This window comes from Chaetura pelagica, unplaced genomic scaffold, assembly GCF_000747805.2.
Source record: "Chaetura pelagica isolate M959 unplaced genomic scaffold, ChaPel_1.0 scaffold234, whole genome shotgun sequence".
Classification (NCBI taxonomy): Eukaryota; Metazoa; Chordata; class Aves; order Apodiformes; family Apodidae; genus Chaetura; species Chaetura pelagica.
In genome coordinates, this window is record NW_009952967.1 from 756,258 (window position 1) to 773,223 (window position 16,966).

Below are 16,966 nucleotides of genomic sequence, written 5' to 3' on the forward strand. Positions count from 1 at the left end.
CCCTACCTAGATCTGGCCGCCCCATCAGCGTCATGGTGGTCTTCATCACTCCAAACCCCCTGAGCAAGATCTCCTGGGTGAACCGCCTGCACTTGGCCAAGATAGGACTGCGTGAGTCGTGTTGCTTTTGCCATCTCTCTTGCTTTGAAAAGCCAAATCTGGGAGCAGAGGTGAGGAGTTGCCTCACTCTGAGCATCCCGACACAAAACGGGGCAGAAGAAATTCAGAGCCAGGGGATGGAGAAGGTTTTGAGGGTCTGCAGGCTGGAAGTGCTGGGAATTGATAATTTTGGCTTTGCATCTTGCTCCTCTTGGGCAGCATCTCGGGGTTGGTGGCACGTGGGGATGGGTTTCCCTTGGCTCTGGTGCCGACTGTGTTAGGATTGAAATGGGATGAATAACCAAGGGAGCAGCCATCTCACCTGCCACTTCCCTCTCCCTCTTCTGAGTAACTCCCAAAAGAAAACCAGAAGTTGAATGGAAGAAGGACAACAAAAGAATCATTTGAAATCCCATTTGAGGGCTCAGATCCCTCAGGGCTGAAACCATTTTTGGTTCTCTTGTTTTTGACAGTTTCTGTGTCTTTTTGAAATCCAGGATGCCCAGGGGATGATCCTGGATCCAGGAGTTAGACATGAAAACACATTAAAACCTAATGTGAAGCAGCACATGAGGGTGTATTTCCCCCCCCTGCTTTCTTGAGATATTATTTGGGCTTGGGGGCTTTTTTTGGCTGCTGCTGGGGTGGTTGGTTTCATTGCTGTGCAGTGTGGTGGGGTGCAAGAGCTTGGAGGCAAGGGATGAGATGTACTCCAGGTCTGCAGATGATGGTGGTTTGGGGTTGGACATGATGGCTCTGCAGCTTCTATTACAAATTTGGGATCCTATGAGGGAGAGGAGAGATACTGGGTGGTGTCTTGACCATCCTTGATCTCCTCTGCTCCCCACAGGGGAGGAAAACCAGCCGGGCTGGCTCTGTCCCGATGAAGACAAGAAGAGCAAAGCTCCTTTCTGGTGCCCCATCCTCTCCTGCCACATGCCTGCCTTCTCCTCCAAAGCTCTTGATCTGCAGGTAAGACCAAAGGTCAACCTCTCCTCCAACCCCTCCATCCCCAAGATCTCCTTTCCCCTTTGCATCCTTCTTTTGGGGGAGGAGCGAAGACAGAAATCCCACAGTGGATGGGCTGGATGGGTTGACCAAGCTGGTTGCAAAGGCAGAAATCTGTGCAGTTCAATCTGGAAAATTGAAAGTATGAGTTGGGTCCCAAATGTTGGGGCATGCACCAATACTTGGCACCCGTTGGGGTAATGTGGGGGTGTCATGGCCCCCCTGTGTCCTCGTTTTCCCTGCAGCTGGGCACCGCCGTGCACAACCCTGTACAGTCCTCACTGCTGGGCTTCTCCGCCGTCAGCACCTCGTTGCCACAGGGCTACCTCTGGGTGAGCAAACCAAGCCCAAAACTGGGATAAAAACCTCCAGGTTTGGGTCATGTTGGCTGCAAACCTCCTCTCCAGCTTTTGTGGCCTGTGCTGACACCCATCTTTGGGTCCTTGCAGGTCGGAGGGGGCCAGGAAGGCGCTGGGGGACAAGTGGAGATCTTCTCCCTCAACCGAGCTGTGCCGCGGACAGTCAAGTCCTTCCCTGTGGCTTCACCGGTGCTGTGCATGGAGTATATCCCTGAGGGGGAATCCGTGGAGTTCCAGCCCAGCAAGGAGCAGCCCTCCACATCCCCACATCCCACCGTCTGCTTGGGATTACAGGATGGCAGGTGAGTCCCCATCTTCTGCAGCCAGCCTTGGGTGCAGGGTCTAGGACAATCGCCACCGCCAACTCACCACGGGGACACTCAGGGAGCCAGTGGCTCTGCCCACAGGGCCCTGATTTCTGCAAGGAAGCTCTATTTATTTATAGGGACCTTCCAGGGTGTGGGTGACACCACTGGCCACAGGAAAAATTGAGGAGATAAAGGAGACTCCATCAAAGGAGAGGTATTTTCAAAAAGGGATGTTAAACAAACAGGATTCAAAAAACCCTACATCGAAACACAGGTTTTAAAGGTGATGTTAAACAAACACACTTATAAAACATCCCCCTGAAATTTTCAAAAGTGTTGTTAAGTGAATGCAAATATAAACCAGCCAAAAGCATTTTCTAAAAGTGGTACTAAATAAATACACTCTTTGTTCTCTTCTCAGTAGGAATGAGCGATAGACGAGAAGGAACAGCCACAAGTTGCACCAGGGGAGGTTTAGATTGGATATTGGGAACAATTTCTTCCTGGAAAGGGTTGTCAGGCCCTGGCCCAGGCTGCCCAGGGCAGGGGTGGAGTCCCCATCCCTGGAGGGGTTTCAAAGCCATGTAGATGTGGCGTTGAGGGACATGGGGCAGTGGTGGCCTTGGTAGAGTTGGGTTAATGGTTGGACTTGATGATCTTCAAGGTCTTTTTCAACCAGAATGGTTCTCTGATTTTGAAAGGGGCTGTTCAATACTACCACCTGACATGAGCTGTTCATGACACGTTTGATTGAGTCACCTTTATTGATCATTAATTTTTCATTTCTCCCATTTGAGAACATTCGGCTGCTGGTGGCCGCCAGTCGCCAGCAGCGAGTGGGTGGTGGCCACTTGTCCCTTTCCCTTGGTGCAATCACCAGCACTGAACCATGAGGATCAGCATGATCTCCTGCATCTCCCCCGCCTTGTTCCTTCCCCAGCATCATGGTCTATGGCAGCGTGGACACGGGGACTCAGTGCTTGTTGACCTGCAAAAGCCCAGGCACACAACCTGTCCTCTGCTTGAAGCACAGCCCTGAGTTCCTCTTCGCGGGGTTGCAGGATGGGACCGTGGCTGCCTATCCCAGGAGCAATGGTGAGGCCACCCTATGCCAGCTTTTCTTTTGGTGGGACACACTAAAAACCAGGGAGCAAAAGGGTCTTCACACCAACAGGGTGGTGAGGTGCTGGCCCAGGTCACCCAGAGACCCTGGAAACAATTTTCCTGTGGGGAGGGAAGATTTTGCTCATCCCAGAGTGTTGTGCCCAGACACAAAGGATGCACCTCTGGGAGCCAGAGGGGTTGGGTCTTTTGGCAAGGGATTGTAGTGAGAGGACAAGGGGGGTGGGTTAAAACTGGAAGAGGGGAGATTGAGGTTGGACATGGGGAGGAAATTCTTTGGTGTGAGGGTGGTGAGACCCTGGGACAGGCTGCCCAGGGAAGCTGTGGCTGCCCCATCCCTGGCAGTGTTGAAGGGCAGGTTGGATGGGGCTTGGAGCAGCCTGGGCTGGTGGGAGGTGTCCCTGCCCATGCAGGGAGTTGGATCTTTAATGTCCCTCCCAACCCAAACCATGCCATGATTCTCTGAGGTACTTGCTGCTAAAATAGTGATAAATCTCAATTTTCCACTAATATCCCCTGTTATTTCATCCTCGTCCTTCCAGCGTGGGGGGAGAAGCTATGTTGCATTCCCAGGTTGAATGCAAGAGGTTTGGGTGGAAAATATGTGGAAAACCATCCTGGAGAGGGGTTGACACAGTGGCAAAGGGTTTGCTCAGAGGGTGTTGGCACTCAAGGGCTGCAGGAAGGGCCTGAATCTGGGCTGCACAAAGACTTTGGAGCTTCCTAAACATCACCTTTCTGGAGCTCCAAACCAAGCTGACCTCCTCCAAAGTCCCTCCACACAAAAGCTCACCCCTTTATAAGCTTAATTTTGGGTTTATTTTCCTTGTCTCCAGCTTAGGCCAAGACTGTTAAATACCTTTGCTTCATCACTAGAGGGTAGGAAAGAGCCTCAAATAAGATGTTACATTGGCCTAATTTTGGACAAGCCCCTTCGTTTTGCTCAGAGAGAACCTGCAGTGGCAGCACCCAAGTCAACCCAGGCCCAATAAAAAACAGTTAAATGACGTTTTTGGGGGGCAGCACATCCCCTTTCCCACCTTAGAGCAACCGAGCAAGCCAATTAATGAAGTGGCTTTAATTGCAATCTCCACTGCATCACTGCACGTGGAGGGCAGCAGGGTTTTTCATCTTCTCCCCAGCTTTTTGGAAGGCAAAAGCTTTCCCAAAATAGCTCTTTTTTTTTTTTTTTTTTTTTTTTTTTTAGAAAAATTAGGATTTCTGAAAGGGAACCTTCTGAAATGGGAGCAGAGGTCTGAGCATCTGAAGGGCTTTTTTATCCCTTGGATCTTGGGGTTTTATTTATATTTTAAAAATCGTATTAGGAATGAGGAAAGGAGAGCAATTATCTCCTGAAGCTGCTCAGCCTCCACTGGTGGGGCATTCATCCCTATCCAGGTTGGATGCTGTTCCAGGAAGTGGTCCAGCTCGGCCCCAGATGAGTTGGCTCTGGACTGTCAACTCAAGAGCAAATAATTTTTTTTTAAAAAAGGAGTATTTGGCTTTTGCAGGGAGGAGAGCACCCGAGTGCTGCAGGTGGTTGGTTGGTTGCTGCTGGAAAGCTTTCTGCAGGGGGACAAAAGGGCTTGGGAGGGGGAGATTTGAAGCTCTGGAGAGGATTTCCCTCCCATCCATGTGCCATGAAGATGCTTGGAAGCATCCAAAGTGATGCTGGGGACATGAGAGCTTGGCAGCCAAGCCCAGCAGGCATTTGGGGTGGTCTCTGCTTCATTGAAAGATGCCTTTTGCTTTTGCTGAGCATCTTCTTGTGAGACCCAGCTCCCCTTCTGCAGGGCTGGGTCCAGTTCTGGGATCTCCAGCACAAAAAGGACATGGAGATGTTGAAGAAAGTCCAGAGGAGGGTCATGGAGATGATCCAAGGGCTGGAGCAGCTCTGCTCTGGAGCCAGGCTGGGAGAGTTGGGGTGTTCAGCCTGGAGAAGAGAAGGCTCCAGGGAGACCTTAGAGCACCTTCCAGTGCCTGAAGAGGCTCCAGGAAAGCTGGGGAGGGACTTGGGACAAGGGCAGGGAGGGATGGGATGAGGGAGAATGGATTAAAACTGGAAGAGGGGAGACTTAGGTTGGACATGAGGAGGGAATTCTTTGCTGTGAGGGTGGTGAGAGCCTGGCCCAGGTTGCCCAGGGAAGCTGTGGCTGCCCCATCCCTGGCAGTGTTGAAGGGCAGGTTGGATGGGGCTTGGAGCAACCTGGGCTGGTGGGAGGTGTCCCTGCCCATGCAAGGGTGGGACTGGATGATCTTTAATATCCCTCCAAACCAGTCTCTGTTTTCATGATTCTCACCCCTCCTCCCTTCACCTCTGCCCCAGGGGGGCTGTGGGACCCACTGGCCCATCCCACCCGCCTGGCCGTGGGCACTGGCCCCGTTCAAGCCCTGCTCACCCTGGACGAGACCCTCTGGGCCAGCTGTGCCAACCACGTCACTGTCCTCGATGCCACCAGCCTCCGCACCCAGGTAGGCACCAGCACCAGGGATCTGGGGGGAGGGAAGGGTGGTGGCTTTGGGGGGTGATGACACCACTTGAATCCCCACAGGATGCACGTGGCCTCCCCTGTGATGCCCAAACCAACATTTTATCGTTGCTTTTTGCTGCTTTTCATCACTTTTTGGGTCCCTTCCCTCTTCCCCCAGCTCCCAGGAGGGAGGATGCCAAGACATCTTCTGCAGCTGCATAAACAAGGAATGCTGAATAGTTCTTTTTTTTTTTTTTTTTCTTTTGAAAAAGAAAAAAAACAACCCTTTTTTGTTTTTTTTTCCCTCCCTACCTTTAGTTTTCACATTTAAGTGCCCAAACTTAGTTTGCATGTATTCAACGTCGTCAATCCAGCCCGGCGGCGACGGGGATGAATAATGCACTGGGGACTGGATTCCTTTCCTGCCTCTGATTTTTATTTATGACAGGAGCCGGGTGGGAATTTCTTGCAGAAGGAAAGTGATGGAGGGAGAGAACCAAAAAAAAAAAGAAAAAGAAAAATCCAGGGAAGATGCTGGGGGATGGTATCAACTCTGTTAGATGGGGAGATGTGGGGTAAAACCTTTGGTTCGCTTGGATGGTGACCTGGGCATAAAGCATCTGGGAATGAATCTCATCTAGGGGTGGGCAACCTAAAAGTCTCTCTTTTCCCCTTGTTTTGTGCAAGGTTGTGGGGTTTTCGGGGGGGTTGCTCTATGCAGTACCCTCCAGGAAGGGAGATCCATACCTGCTGCTCTTTTCTTTTTATAGATATGAAGCAAATTTGAAAGCAAAAATGGTTTCAAAGCTGTAAGAAAACTAAATTTCAAGTCGTTTCTCCCCCAGTGGTTGAAGCTTTTGGTGCTCACCTGAGTTTTTATTTTGGGAAATCTGCAGCAGGTTGATTTTTAAATGCAAAAAAAAAATTTTTTTTCCTGCAGTTTGCACCTTGTGCCTGATAGGGAAATGTTTCTGAGAGGAGCTTGGGAAGCAGGTGGGACTGGTCCATGGTCCCCAAACAGCTCTTGCAGGGAAGCTGAGCCTTTAATGACTGAGTTATGGGGTAGGGGAGAAGCAGGAAGGTCTCATCCCACCTTGGGGTGGGTTTTGCAGATGCATCTGGGCTGGGAAATGAGTCTTTGAAAGAAGGGAAAAAAAACCTGGAGGGGTGGGAAATGTGTTATCATCCAGAAAGCCCTCAAAGGGTTTGATGATAGGCTGGTTTTGGTGTCCCCTGCCCAAGCCAGAGCTGGTGAGGAGGGATGGGACTTCAAGGTGACTCCAATCCTCTCCTTCAGCTTTGTAGCCCTGAAGTAGCTCTAGGAGATAGCAACAATTTTCAGGAGCAACCCTTTGACTCTTTTTGCCTTTCCCCCATGGGCAGCAAACCTTTGAGGCCCACCCAGATGCTGAGGCCAGTGTCACTCACATGATCAAGGCGGGCAGTGGGGTCTGGATGGCCTTCTCCTTGGGCTCCTCCATCCGCCTCTTCCACACTGAGACTCTGGAGCATCTGCAGGAGATCAACATCGCCACCAAGACCACCTTTGTCTTGCCAGGTGAGCTCCCCTTTTCCCCCTGGCTCTTAATTGCAATTAATGGGCAAGTTGGGGTGTCCCCCCCCATAGGTGTGTTGCTTTGCTTTCTGGCCATGCTGATTTGCAAAGGAATTGGGCAAGGAATTTATTTGGTTAATGGTGGAAAGGTGGGGGCTTGGACCTCTGGGAATCTCTCATCATGGACTGCAGGGATGGACCTGGTGGCATCTTTGCATCCATGTGTTCATCCATTCATCCCATCTTTGCACCCAGGTGTATATCCATGCATCCCATCCTTGCATTTCTACGTGCATCCATGTGTCCTATCTCTGCTCCCACGTGTTCATCTGTGGATCCCATCTTTGCACTCGTGTGTTCATCCATGGGTCCCATCCTTGCACCTGTGCATGCCCCATCCCATCCTTGCACCCCTGTGTCTGTGCATCCATGCACCCATCTCCATCCCTACCCATGCACCCATCTTTGCTTCTCTGTGTGCATCCACGGGTCCCATCCTTGCATCCATATGCACATCCATGCAGCACCCACTGCCATTGCCTGGTGCACCCCTTTTTCCCCCACTCACCCTCCAGCACCTCTCCTGGCCACATCCACCCACCCAGCTCCTCCCCTCCCTTGTCTCCCTGCTCATTCCAGCGCCGAGTGACATAATTGCCTCGTTAGTCACACGCGTGATACTCGCAGAAGTTGCTTCTTCCATTTTTAAATGTTTTTTTTAGGGCACGTTAAAATATTTACTGCTTCCTTCCCTTCCCAGCGAGTGAGCACTGGGCACTGCTGCGGGCTGAGCTCCTGCTCCCTCCTCCCTGCTCACTTGGCAGGGCATCAATAACGTTCTCTCAGAGAGGACCCACTTGTCTCTCCCCAGACCCAGCGCTTCGCCGAGTCCTGCCCATAAAATATTCATTGCCTATTAGAAGCTTCACTTTGTCTTTTCTTTTTTTTTTTTTTCCTCTCTTTTTATTTTTTCTCTCCTCTTAGATTTATTTATATCTTTTTGCCTTACTTGCTTTTCTCTCTCTGCTTTTCTCTCTCTGCTTTTCTCTCTCTGCTTTTCTCTCTCTGCTTTTCTCTCTCTGCTTTTCTCTCTCTGCTTTTCTCTCTCTGCTTTTCTCTCTCTGCTTTTCCCTCCCTCTCTCCCTCCCTCCCTCCTTTTCTCTCTCTCTTTTCTTCTTTCCCCTTATCTATTTCTAGACTTTTTTTCCTTCTCTATTTTGCTTCCCAGCTCCCCCTGACACAAGACCTTTATGCAATGATGCTGCTTGTTTGTTTTTCTTTTCTTTTCTTTTTTTTTTGGGGTGAGGGCCCTGGAGAGTCTTCCCTCTGAAAAAAAACCACTGGCAATGGGTTATTTGGGAAGATGCTGCTCCAAAATCCACCCCCCTCGTTTTTCCCCCCTTTCTTGCAGGTCAAAAGCACGTCCGTGTCACCAGCCTCCTCATCTGCCAAGGTTCACTCTGGGTGGGCACTGACCAGGGCATCATCGTGTTGCTGCCCGTGCCACGCTTGGAGGGCATCCCCAAAATCACTGGTGAGGCCTCAAGAAAATGTGGATACAACTGTGGAAAAACAAAACAAACACAAAACACAAAACCAAACAAGCCAAAACAACCCATCTTTTCCCTCCTCCCCCCTTTTTTTTGGCAGGAAAAGGCATGGTGTCCCTCAACGGCCACAGCGGCCCCGTGGAGTTTTTGGCAGTGGCCTCAAGCACCTTGGCACCTGACGTGCTGAAGGGTGACCAGGAGGAGGAAGAGGAGGCTGAGGAAGAGAAACCCCCTGACCTTGTTGACCCCCAACCTCGAGAGATGAGGAAAAAAGGGATTTTGTTACAATATCGTCTCCGTTCCACCTCCCACCTCCCCGGGCAGTTGCTGTCAGTGCGGGAAGCGCCGACGGGCGCCCCGGCGGCACACACCGAGGAGGATGGATCCATCTATGAGATGGCTGATGACCCTGATGTCTGGGTACGGAGCCGCCCCTGCTCTAGGGACGCCCCTCGCAAGGAGATCTCCTCAGTGGCCATCATTTCAGGGGGACGTGGCTACCGAAACTTCCACCCTGAATCTCCACGTCGCGGCGGCGACGCCGACAGCGCCTTGCTCATCTGGCAGGTCCCACTGACGCTATAGCACCCCAGCACCTACCTCAAACAAGGAAAAACCCACCCAAAAACCTGCCGAGGGGGTGGTCCTGCCCTGGGTGCATCACCCTTTATTCTAATTCTTCTTTTATAAGGTGGAAAAAACTGAAAAATAGGATGATTTGGGGTTTTTTCCCCCAAAAAAGCCACCTCTGTGCATGGGGAGAGGGGATTTCTTTTTGAACGGTGACCTCCCTGCAGGCTTTGGAGGTGCCAATGGTGTCTTGTGTGTCTGTGTGTGAATATATATATATATAAAAATATATATATAAATATGATGTATATTATTACCTGTATAAAGAAGGAATCTGTATATATTGGGGCACTTGGAGGTGCAGAAATAGTGGCTCAGTGGGTCCCGGCTGCGCCGAAACGGGGTGGTTGTTTGTTTGTTTGTTTTTGCTGAAACAGCCTTTTTTCTTTGTTTTTCTTTTTGTTTTGGTTTGTTTTGTTGTTTTTTGGGTTTGTTTGGTTTTTTTTTGACTGTGAATCAAGGATATTTGGTACAAAAACCCCCTGGTTTGGGGGAGCTGAGTATGCACGGTTTCCAGAGGGAAGGAAATTTGGGGAGTGTGGAAATAAATGCTAGAGGAATCAGGGTGTTTCCTTGAGGTGTTTTGTGGCTTGGTTTGGTATTTGGGTGTAAATGGTTTATTTCCCTTGTTTTTGCAGTATCCCAAGGGGTTAATAAACCCCTTTGAAGCTGCACAGCCTTGAAAATCAACTGGAACCCCCTAAATGTCTTTTATTTTCCCTAAAGAAATAGTGTGGGTTGATGGGTACAACCTTCTACCCATTTTCCCTTCACCTCCAGCTCTGGTACCCAGAGCTCTCACCATCTGTGGTGGAGAAACTTGGGACTGGGGAGGTGGAAAATGATTCATGGAATGGTGAAGGTTGGAAGGGACCTCAAAGATCATCCAGTCCCAACCCCCCTGCATGGGCAGGGAGACCTCCCACCAGCCCAGGCTGCTCCAAGGCCCATCCAACCTGCCCTTCAACACTGCCAGGGATGGGGCAGCCACAGCTTCCCTGGGCAACCTGGCCCAGGCTCTCACCACCCTCACAGCAAAGAATTTCTTCCTACTATCTAAATTGTCTTAGGACTGTATCTGTAATATAAATCTATAAATACTAAAATACAAGGCATTCCCATAACTCCTGACAATTTTAGTCCATTTTTAGATTATCAGATGGGGATGTTTCTGACCCCTCAACCTCAAAATGAGACAACGTGGAGCTACCAGGAAACAAAGATTGTTCACCTCATACCTGTTGCTGAGTATTTTTCTAATTAGCCATCAAGCTCCCCTTTTGTTTTTCTTTCTCTGCCCTTAAAATATTTTCTAAGTAGCTTTTCTCCCTGTGGAACAACACGAAAGAGGGTGGTGAAGCCTCTGGTCCAGCTGTGGGGTATGTTGAAGGACCACAACAATCCTCAGGAGCTTTGGTGGTGCCCATGGGAAGGGTGCCAAGGAGCTGCTGGCTTTTTCTACCTGTTTTTTTTCCCCTTTGCAGTTTGCCCTCTGGCAGGGTAGGGAGTTCCCAGATGATGTGATTGCAACATGTATAAAAATACAGATATATTTATTGTGATACTGTATCTAACACCAGCTGAGGAGCTTGCACTTTATTAACCAAAGGGAGGTTAAAACCCCCAATTTTGGGGACCTCTGGCTCCATCCCTCTGAGCTCACCTGAGCTATAATTTCAATTTATGTCCCTCAAAAGGAGGAGGCTCCATCCAGCTCTGCTGCTGCTTTGGAAGCCTGGAGGAGGAGATGTTGCTGCAGGTGTTTTCCTCCCCATGGGTGACACCAGGATGCTGCTCCACCATTTTTTTCCTCCTCATCCCAAAGGCATGGCTTTTAGCTAATGAGGGTCTGAGTTTTGTGCCCCCAAAGGGAGAGGGGAACCATAGGGCTTGTTTTTTGCCACCTTAATGAGCTGCATTATTAATCCAAGTGTGGTGTGACCCCAATCCCATCTGGGGACAACCCTGGGCAAGGCCACCACCTTCTCCCACACATGGGCAGCACATCTGCTCTGTTGTGCATTAATGACATGAAATGCAACTATTTCTATGCTGACACCCTTTGGAAGATGCTTTTTGGAAGACTTGAGCCCTCTCCCCTTCATCCAACCTTGGTCTGCGTGTCCTCCACCCAGACCCATCTTCTTCACTTCATTGTGATGATGATATTGTTATTAATTCCCTCCTTCCTTTTTGATATTCCCTGTATCAATTCCTGGCTTCAACCTCATTATCTCCCGTGATGCCAACGTGCCAGGGAACCTGTTGCCAGGGGTGTTTGCAACAACCTGAAGAAGAAGGTTCCCTTCAATATCTGCACTGACAAAAATGAATCCATCGAAACTCTGGTTTAGGAAAGATGATGTTTCTTTGGCTTATCCTCTGCAAGATGCCTCCTGGGGGAGCTGCAAAGAGCCTGGGGCAACCCCCAGCTTCAGAGAGGTTTTTTTTGGACTTCAAATGGAGATCTCTTGCTACCTTGAAGGGTTGGAAATGGTTGGGGGGAGCTTTGTTGTTTCATTGGGTTGGTTGGGTTTTTTCCTTTCAGATGTGTTCAAAGGAGAACCAGGCTCATGAGCCTTGTCCCAGGGGGATGTGTTGTGCCAGGAGAAGCTCACAAGGATGTATCCTTGCAGCTGCTTGGGCAGCTTTCCAGTCCATGGAAGATGAGAAGGGGCATTTGATGTGCTAGCACGGCCCAAACCAGGTATGGCCAATGAGGAGCTTCTTCCATGATGCTTTGAATCCCTGAAGATGTAGGAGTGTCCACCCAAATCCAGCTCCTTGCCCATCTATAGGCAGCTGGAGTTGTCCTTTCTCACCTTCTTTCTCTTCCATCTACTTTGGTTGGCACCAAGCCCAGCCCGTGGTGGCTGAGAGTCTTCAGCCTTCATCCACGTTGTGAAGAAGCTGCAGAGTGGTGGCCTCATGAGCTGCTGCTGTCCTACAGGATTGAGAAGCTGGTTTGAGCTGGCCAAAAGCTCCTCCTGACTGGGCCCTCCCTGGCCAGGGGATTAAGGATGTTCCAGTTGTGTTCTTGGTTGAAGGTCAAGGGATGACTTAGTGTGGCCATGCTTGGAGCGTGGCAGGGGGTCATGGATATACCGTGGCCCAGGTCCTGTGGTGGGATTGCAGCTTGGCCACCAGTCCAAAGGGTTGTAGGCCCTGGAGATGGGCTCTTGCTATGGGAGAAGTTGGGGAGAGCTTGGTGGGGTCTCTTGGCTGCCCTGGAGAGCAGCTGTGAGGAGAGCACATCTGAAAAGTGCCATGGTAGCATCTCTGAGGGCATGTCCAAAAGCGGATGGAGGTGTTGGGCTGTGATTGATGGGATCTCTGTGGAATTTTTTTCTTCCTCTTGAAGATCCTGCTCTGCCAACTTCATGTCCCACAGCGAAGGGCAGGAACGTGGCCAGGGCAGCCACATCCTTCTAGCAGAGGGTGCCTGGGTGGGGAACGAACTGGATTATGAGGTGACCAAGCTGGTTGCAACCACAGGAGGAGAAATTTCCTTTTCCCCTCAAAATTTTGGTGTGAAACACACACCTCAGAGGCTTCTAGGAGGGGTCTGTGGTCCAACCATGGCATTGCAAAGCTGTGAGAAGCTCCTGCTTGTTCCCCAAGAGATGCACACAAACCTGGTTGCACTGTCCATTATCCCCCTCATTGCCTTTAATCCAGTTGGTTTGATTCCTCCCGGATTTTCCTCTTTCCCCCCCTTCTTGAAAGCTGCAGGTGGAAGAAATAAAATAGAAATAAATTCATCATCATCATCATAACAAGCAGCGTGGGGAGCCCGGGGAGTGGGGGGTGGAAGGAGAAATTGCTTTGAACTGCAAAGGCAGAAGAAGCTCTGAAGATGGGCTCACAGGAGGTTGGGGATGAGAAACCTGCCTTGAAAGGAGCAATTAAAAGAGGGAAGCAATTAAATCACCACGAGGGAAATGGGAGTGGGAACTGGGAGGGCTGGGAGCTGTGGTATATGTGGCATATGAGCTATATGCCTTTAAGAACATATATATAGATTTTGTGTTCTGTGTGTCCACATATGGATGTAAAATACACATGTTGTACCTATATTTGCATATATATGTATAAAATATAGATGTATGATAGAAATCCACATATAAAAATATATCTGAATATTTGCCACCTCCTCGAGGACTCATTGAAGGGGGGGAATTCCCCCTTTTCTGGGCACAAGAGGAATTTAGGGATTCAAATCCTTCCTTGTTATTAACCCTCTTTCTCCTTACATCTATTTGATTGTTGTTGTTGTTATTATTATTATTATTATTTGCATGCCCCTTGCCCAAGCCATAAGGCAGGAGAGTCTCTGCTTCCCTCCCCCTCCATCATCCCATTGCTTTTACAATCATGGAATTGTTTTGGTTTGGAAAAAGACCTTTAAGATGATCAAGTCCAACCATGAACCCAGCACTTGATTCCATGACCTTTCATTAACAACAAAAAATAAACTAGAACAATTATTTAGGGAGCTGTAACCCCATCTCTTTACTTCCAATAGTCTCTTTGCACTAATCAGAGTCTAACTATAGCAAGAAATTAATCTTGGGTTGGGCTTTTATCCAGCCCCTCATCCTGTGTGGGACAGGGAGCCCAAAGTTGATATATACCCATCTATATTTATATTTATGAAAATAGAAATATATTTATGAAAAAACAAAACAATTTGGGATATTTTCCTCCAGACTTCCTCAGATTTAATGCAAATCCTGCAGGATCCAGCCCTTAAACCCCTCTCAGGTTGGGCTCTGCAGTGGCTCCCACCTGCTTTTTGGCAGAGGACCTGGTCACATCTGTGCTCCCCACTGGGAAGGAGGGGGGTTTGAAGGGTTTGATGTGGAAATCAGCTGGATTTTAACCAAAAAATCCGTATCTGAGGAGTTGGTTACCCAGGTAGAGCAGCTGGATGTAAAATACACATGTTGTACCTATATTTGCATATATATGTATAAAATATAGATGTATGATAGAAATCCACATATAAAAATATATCTGAATATTTGCCACCTCCTCGAGGACTCATTGAAGGGGGGGAATTCCCCCTTTTCTGGGCACAAGAGGAATTTAGGGATTCAAATCCTTCCTTGTTATTAACCCTCTTTCTCCTTACATCTATTTGATTGTTGTTGTTGTTATTATTATTATTATTATTTGCATGCCCCTTGCCCAAGCCATAAGGCAGGAGAGTCTCTGCTTCCCTCCCCCTCCATCATCCCATTGCTTTTACAATCATGGAATTGTTTTGGTTTGGAAAAAGACCTTTAAGATGATCAAGTCCAACCATGAACCCAGCACTTGATTCCATGACCTTTCATTAACAACAAAAAATAAACTAGAACAATTATTTAGGGAGCTGTAACCCCATCTCTTTACTTCCAATAGTCTCTTTGCACTAATCAGAGTCTAACTATAGCAAGAAATTAATCTTGGGTTGGGCTTTTATCCAGCCCCTCATCCTGTGTGGGACAGGGAGCCCAAAGTTGATATATACCCATCTATATTTATATTTATGAAAATAGAAATATATTTATGAAAAAACAAAACAATTTGGGATATTTTCCTCCAGACTTCCTCAGATTTAATGCAAATCCTGCAGGATCCAGCCCTTAAACCCCTCTCAGGTTGGGCTCTGCAGTGGCTCCCACCTGCTTTTTGGCAGAGGACCTGGTCACATCTGTGCTCCCCACTGGGAAGGAGGGGGGTTTGAAGGGTTTGATGTGGAAATCAGCTGGATTTTAACCAAAAAATCCGTATCTGAGGAGTTGGTTACCCAGGTAGAGCAGCACTAGACAAGCTTATGCAGCACCACCTCCCCTTGTATATATATATATATATAAAATATCTAAAATTATATATAATCCCCTGGGCTTAATGCACAAATGAATAGGCTGGTGAGTGTCAGAAAAGCTCAGAGAGATGAGTCTAAAAAAGAAAAATAAATCCCTTTTTGCTGCTTTTTTTCTTTTTTTTTGCCCCTGGAATGGGAACTCTGCTGAGTGGGAAGGAATTGTGGGGTTTTTTTCCCTCATCTTCAAGCTCAAAAAGGAAAAAAAAAACAAAACAGGTTGGGAAATGTGGAGCATCCCTAATTTATGGCCTCACCCAACTCCTTTGGGGGTTACAGCCCCAACCCCCCCAATGTTGTTCATCCCCATTGGTGCTTTTCCCATAACTCAAATGGCAACGATTAATCAGATAAAATTTCCATCTGGTGAGGACTTTCTGGGAGTTATTACCTGCAATAAAACCCATAAGAGGAAAATGATGTTTCCAAGGGGTAAGTGCCTCCATTATGAGCAAAAGTGACTTTTAAATAAGGTTACAGGCTTCCAGATCAGCCTGAAAAAATCTCATTTTAAACCATCTGAAAGGGGAATCTCCTAAATCCTGGAACAAATCCCTCTGGGAATGGTTTTCCCAGATCAAGGGGGTTGGTGAAATGCAAGGGATGAATTGCTTGGAGGTTTTTGGGGGGAGGTTTTTGGTGCTGGGATGTTGCTGCAGCTCTGGGCTCCTTCAGGATGAGGTGCCTTTGGGGACCTGTGGGCATCACTTCGTCCTTTAAATCTGGTTTCCCTTTTCCACAACCCAAGGAACTCGAGTCCTTCACTCCTCCCTTTCCCTTCTCCAACATGACTGAACCTGTTGGGGTCAGATGTGCAAATCCTCAATTAAAAATCCTTTGAATTGCAGCAGAGGGTTAAGGGCTGTGGCTCTTTCCTGGCTGGGAAATGGCTGCCTGCTTAAAGCAAAACCAAACCATGGGATGTGGAACTGTTTTCCCAGTGTTTTCTTGCTCTAAATGACCTGGTAACAAAATATGATGCCCCAGAAGCTCCTGTGAAGCTTTTTTTAAAGGATGGGTGCCAAGGTGCCGAGCCTGTGGGTGCTGGGTGCTAAACCCAACTGTGCTGCCACCCTGGAGTACTAGAATGATAAGAAAATAAATAAAAGGGATATTTTATTTCCAAATGCAGCTGCAGCTCTGACTTGTCCCCTGGCACGTGTTTTCCCCTGGCTGCTGCAAACCTCGGGCTGTGGATGTGAAACCATCCGGGTGTTTGCACGGAAAGAAAAAGCTGCAGCAAAAGGAAAGGGTGATGGAACCGGGGGGGGAGATGGAGAGCAGCAGGGTGGGATGGGCCTCCCGCTGCTCCCAGGCAATATTTCTGCCCTCTTAATTCCTCGAAGGGAATTTTCCTTGGCAATTTGGGAGGATTAAACCCAAGTGAACAGCGGGTGATAATCCCGATGGCAACAAATCCCGCCGGCTGCGTCCTCAGCCCGCCAAGGGAAGTTTTCCCTTGCCCAGGGCATCTCCCACACAGGCATGTTGCCTCTTGGCTCGTAGGATTTGGGTTGAAATCACCTGGGAATGTTTAAATTCCCTAGAATGCTTTTTATTCCTTGAAACTGAGCAATTTCCAGCTCTTCCCCTCCTTTCCTCCCCTCTGCAGCTGCTGGAGGGCAAAGCTGCAGTGGCAGCAGCAATGGGGGGGTGGCCAGGGGGGTGTTGGGGATTGCAAGGGGGTGGGGAAGGGCTGTGGGGTTTGAGGTTCACCCAAAATCCTCTCTAAGAGGTATTTTGGGAGTGTGGGGGCTTGCAAAAGCCATGCTGTGGCTTGGTGTGTTAATCTAGTTTGGGTTTGGCTGCTGGCCCAGCGCCCGGCTCAGCCGCGACGGCCCAGCTCGACGTGCTCTGATTGCCTTGAAACTGGCATTGCCACCAGGCCTGGGAGCATGAGGTGCCACCGGGCCAAGGGCAAGTCCTACACGTGGATCAGGGCAATCCTAAACTCAAATCCAGGCTGAGCAGAGAATGGATTGAAAACAGCCCTGA

General features: G+C 48.9%; 1 protein-coding gene across 1 annotated transcript in view; it reads left to right on the forward strand.

Moving 5' to 3' along the window:
- The window catches only part of ARHGEF10L (Rho guanine nucleotide exchange factor (GEF) 10-like), an 18,978-nt gene extending 9,921 nt beyond the window's left edge, over window positions 1–9,057 (forward strand). Inside the window, exons 16-24 of the mRNA XM_009995789.1 lie at window positions 11–111; window positions 950–1,071; window positions 1,353–1,439; window positions 1,557–1,768; window positions 2,715–2,869; window positions 5,223–5,368; window positions 6,751–6,925; window positions 8,334–8,456; window positions 8,573–9,057. Of these exons, the coding sequence (XP_009994091.1) occupies window positions 11–111; window positions 950–1,071; window positions 1,353–1,439; window positions 1,557–1,768; window positions 2,715–2,869; window positions 5,223–5,368; window positions 6,751–6,925; window positions 8,334–8,456; window positions 8,573–9,057 (1,606 nt within the window). The remainder of the gene's footprint in view (window positions 1–10; window positions 112–949; window positions 1,072–1,352; window positions 1,440–1,556; window positions 1,769–2,714; window positions 2,870–5,222; window positions 5,369–6,750; window positions 6,926–8,333; window positions 8,457–8,572) is intronic.
- The last annotated feature ends 7,909 nt before the right edge of the window (window positions 9,058–16,966 follow it).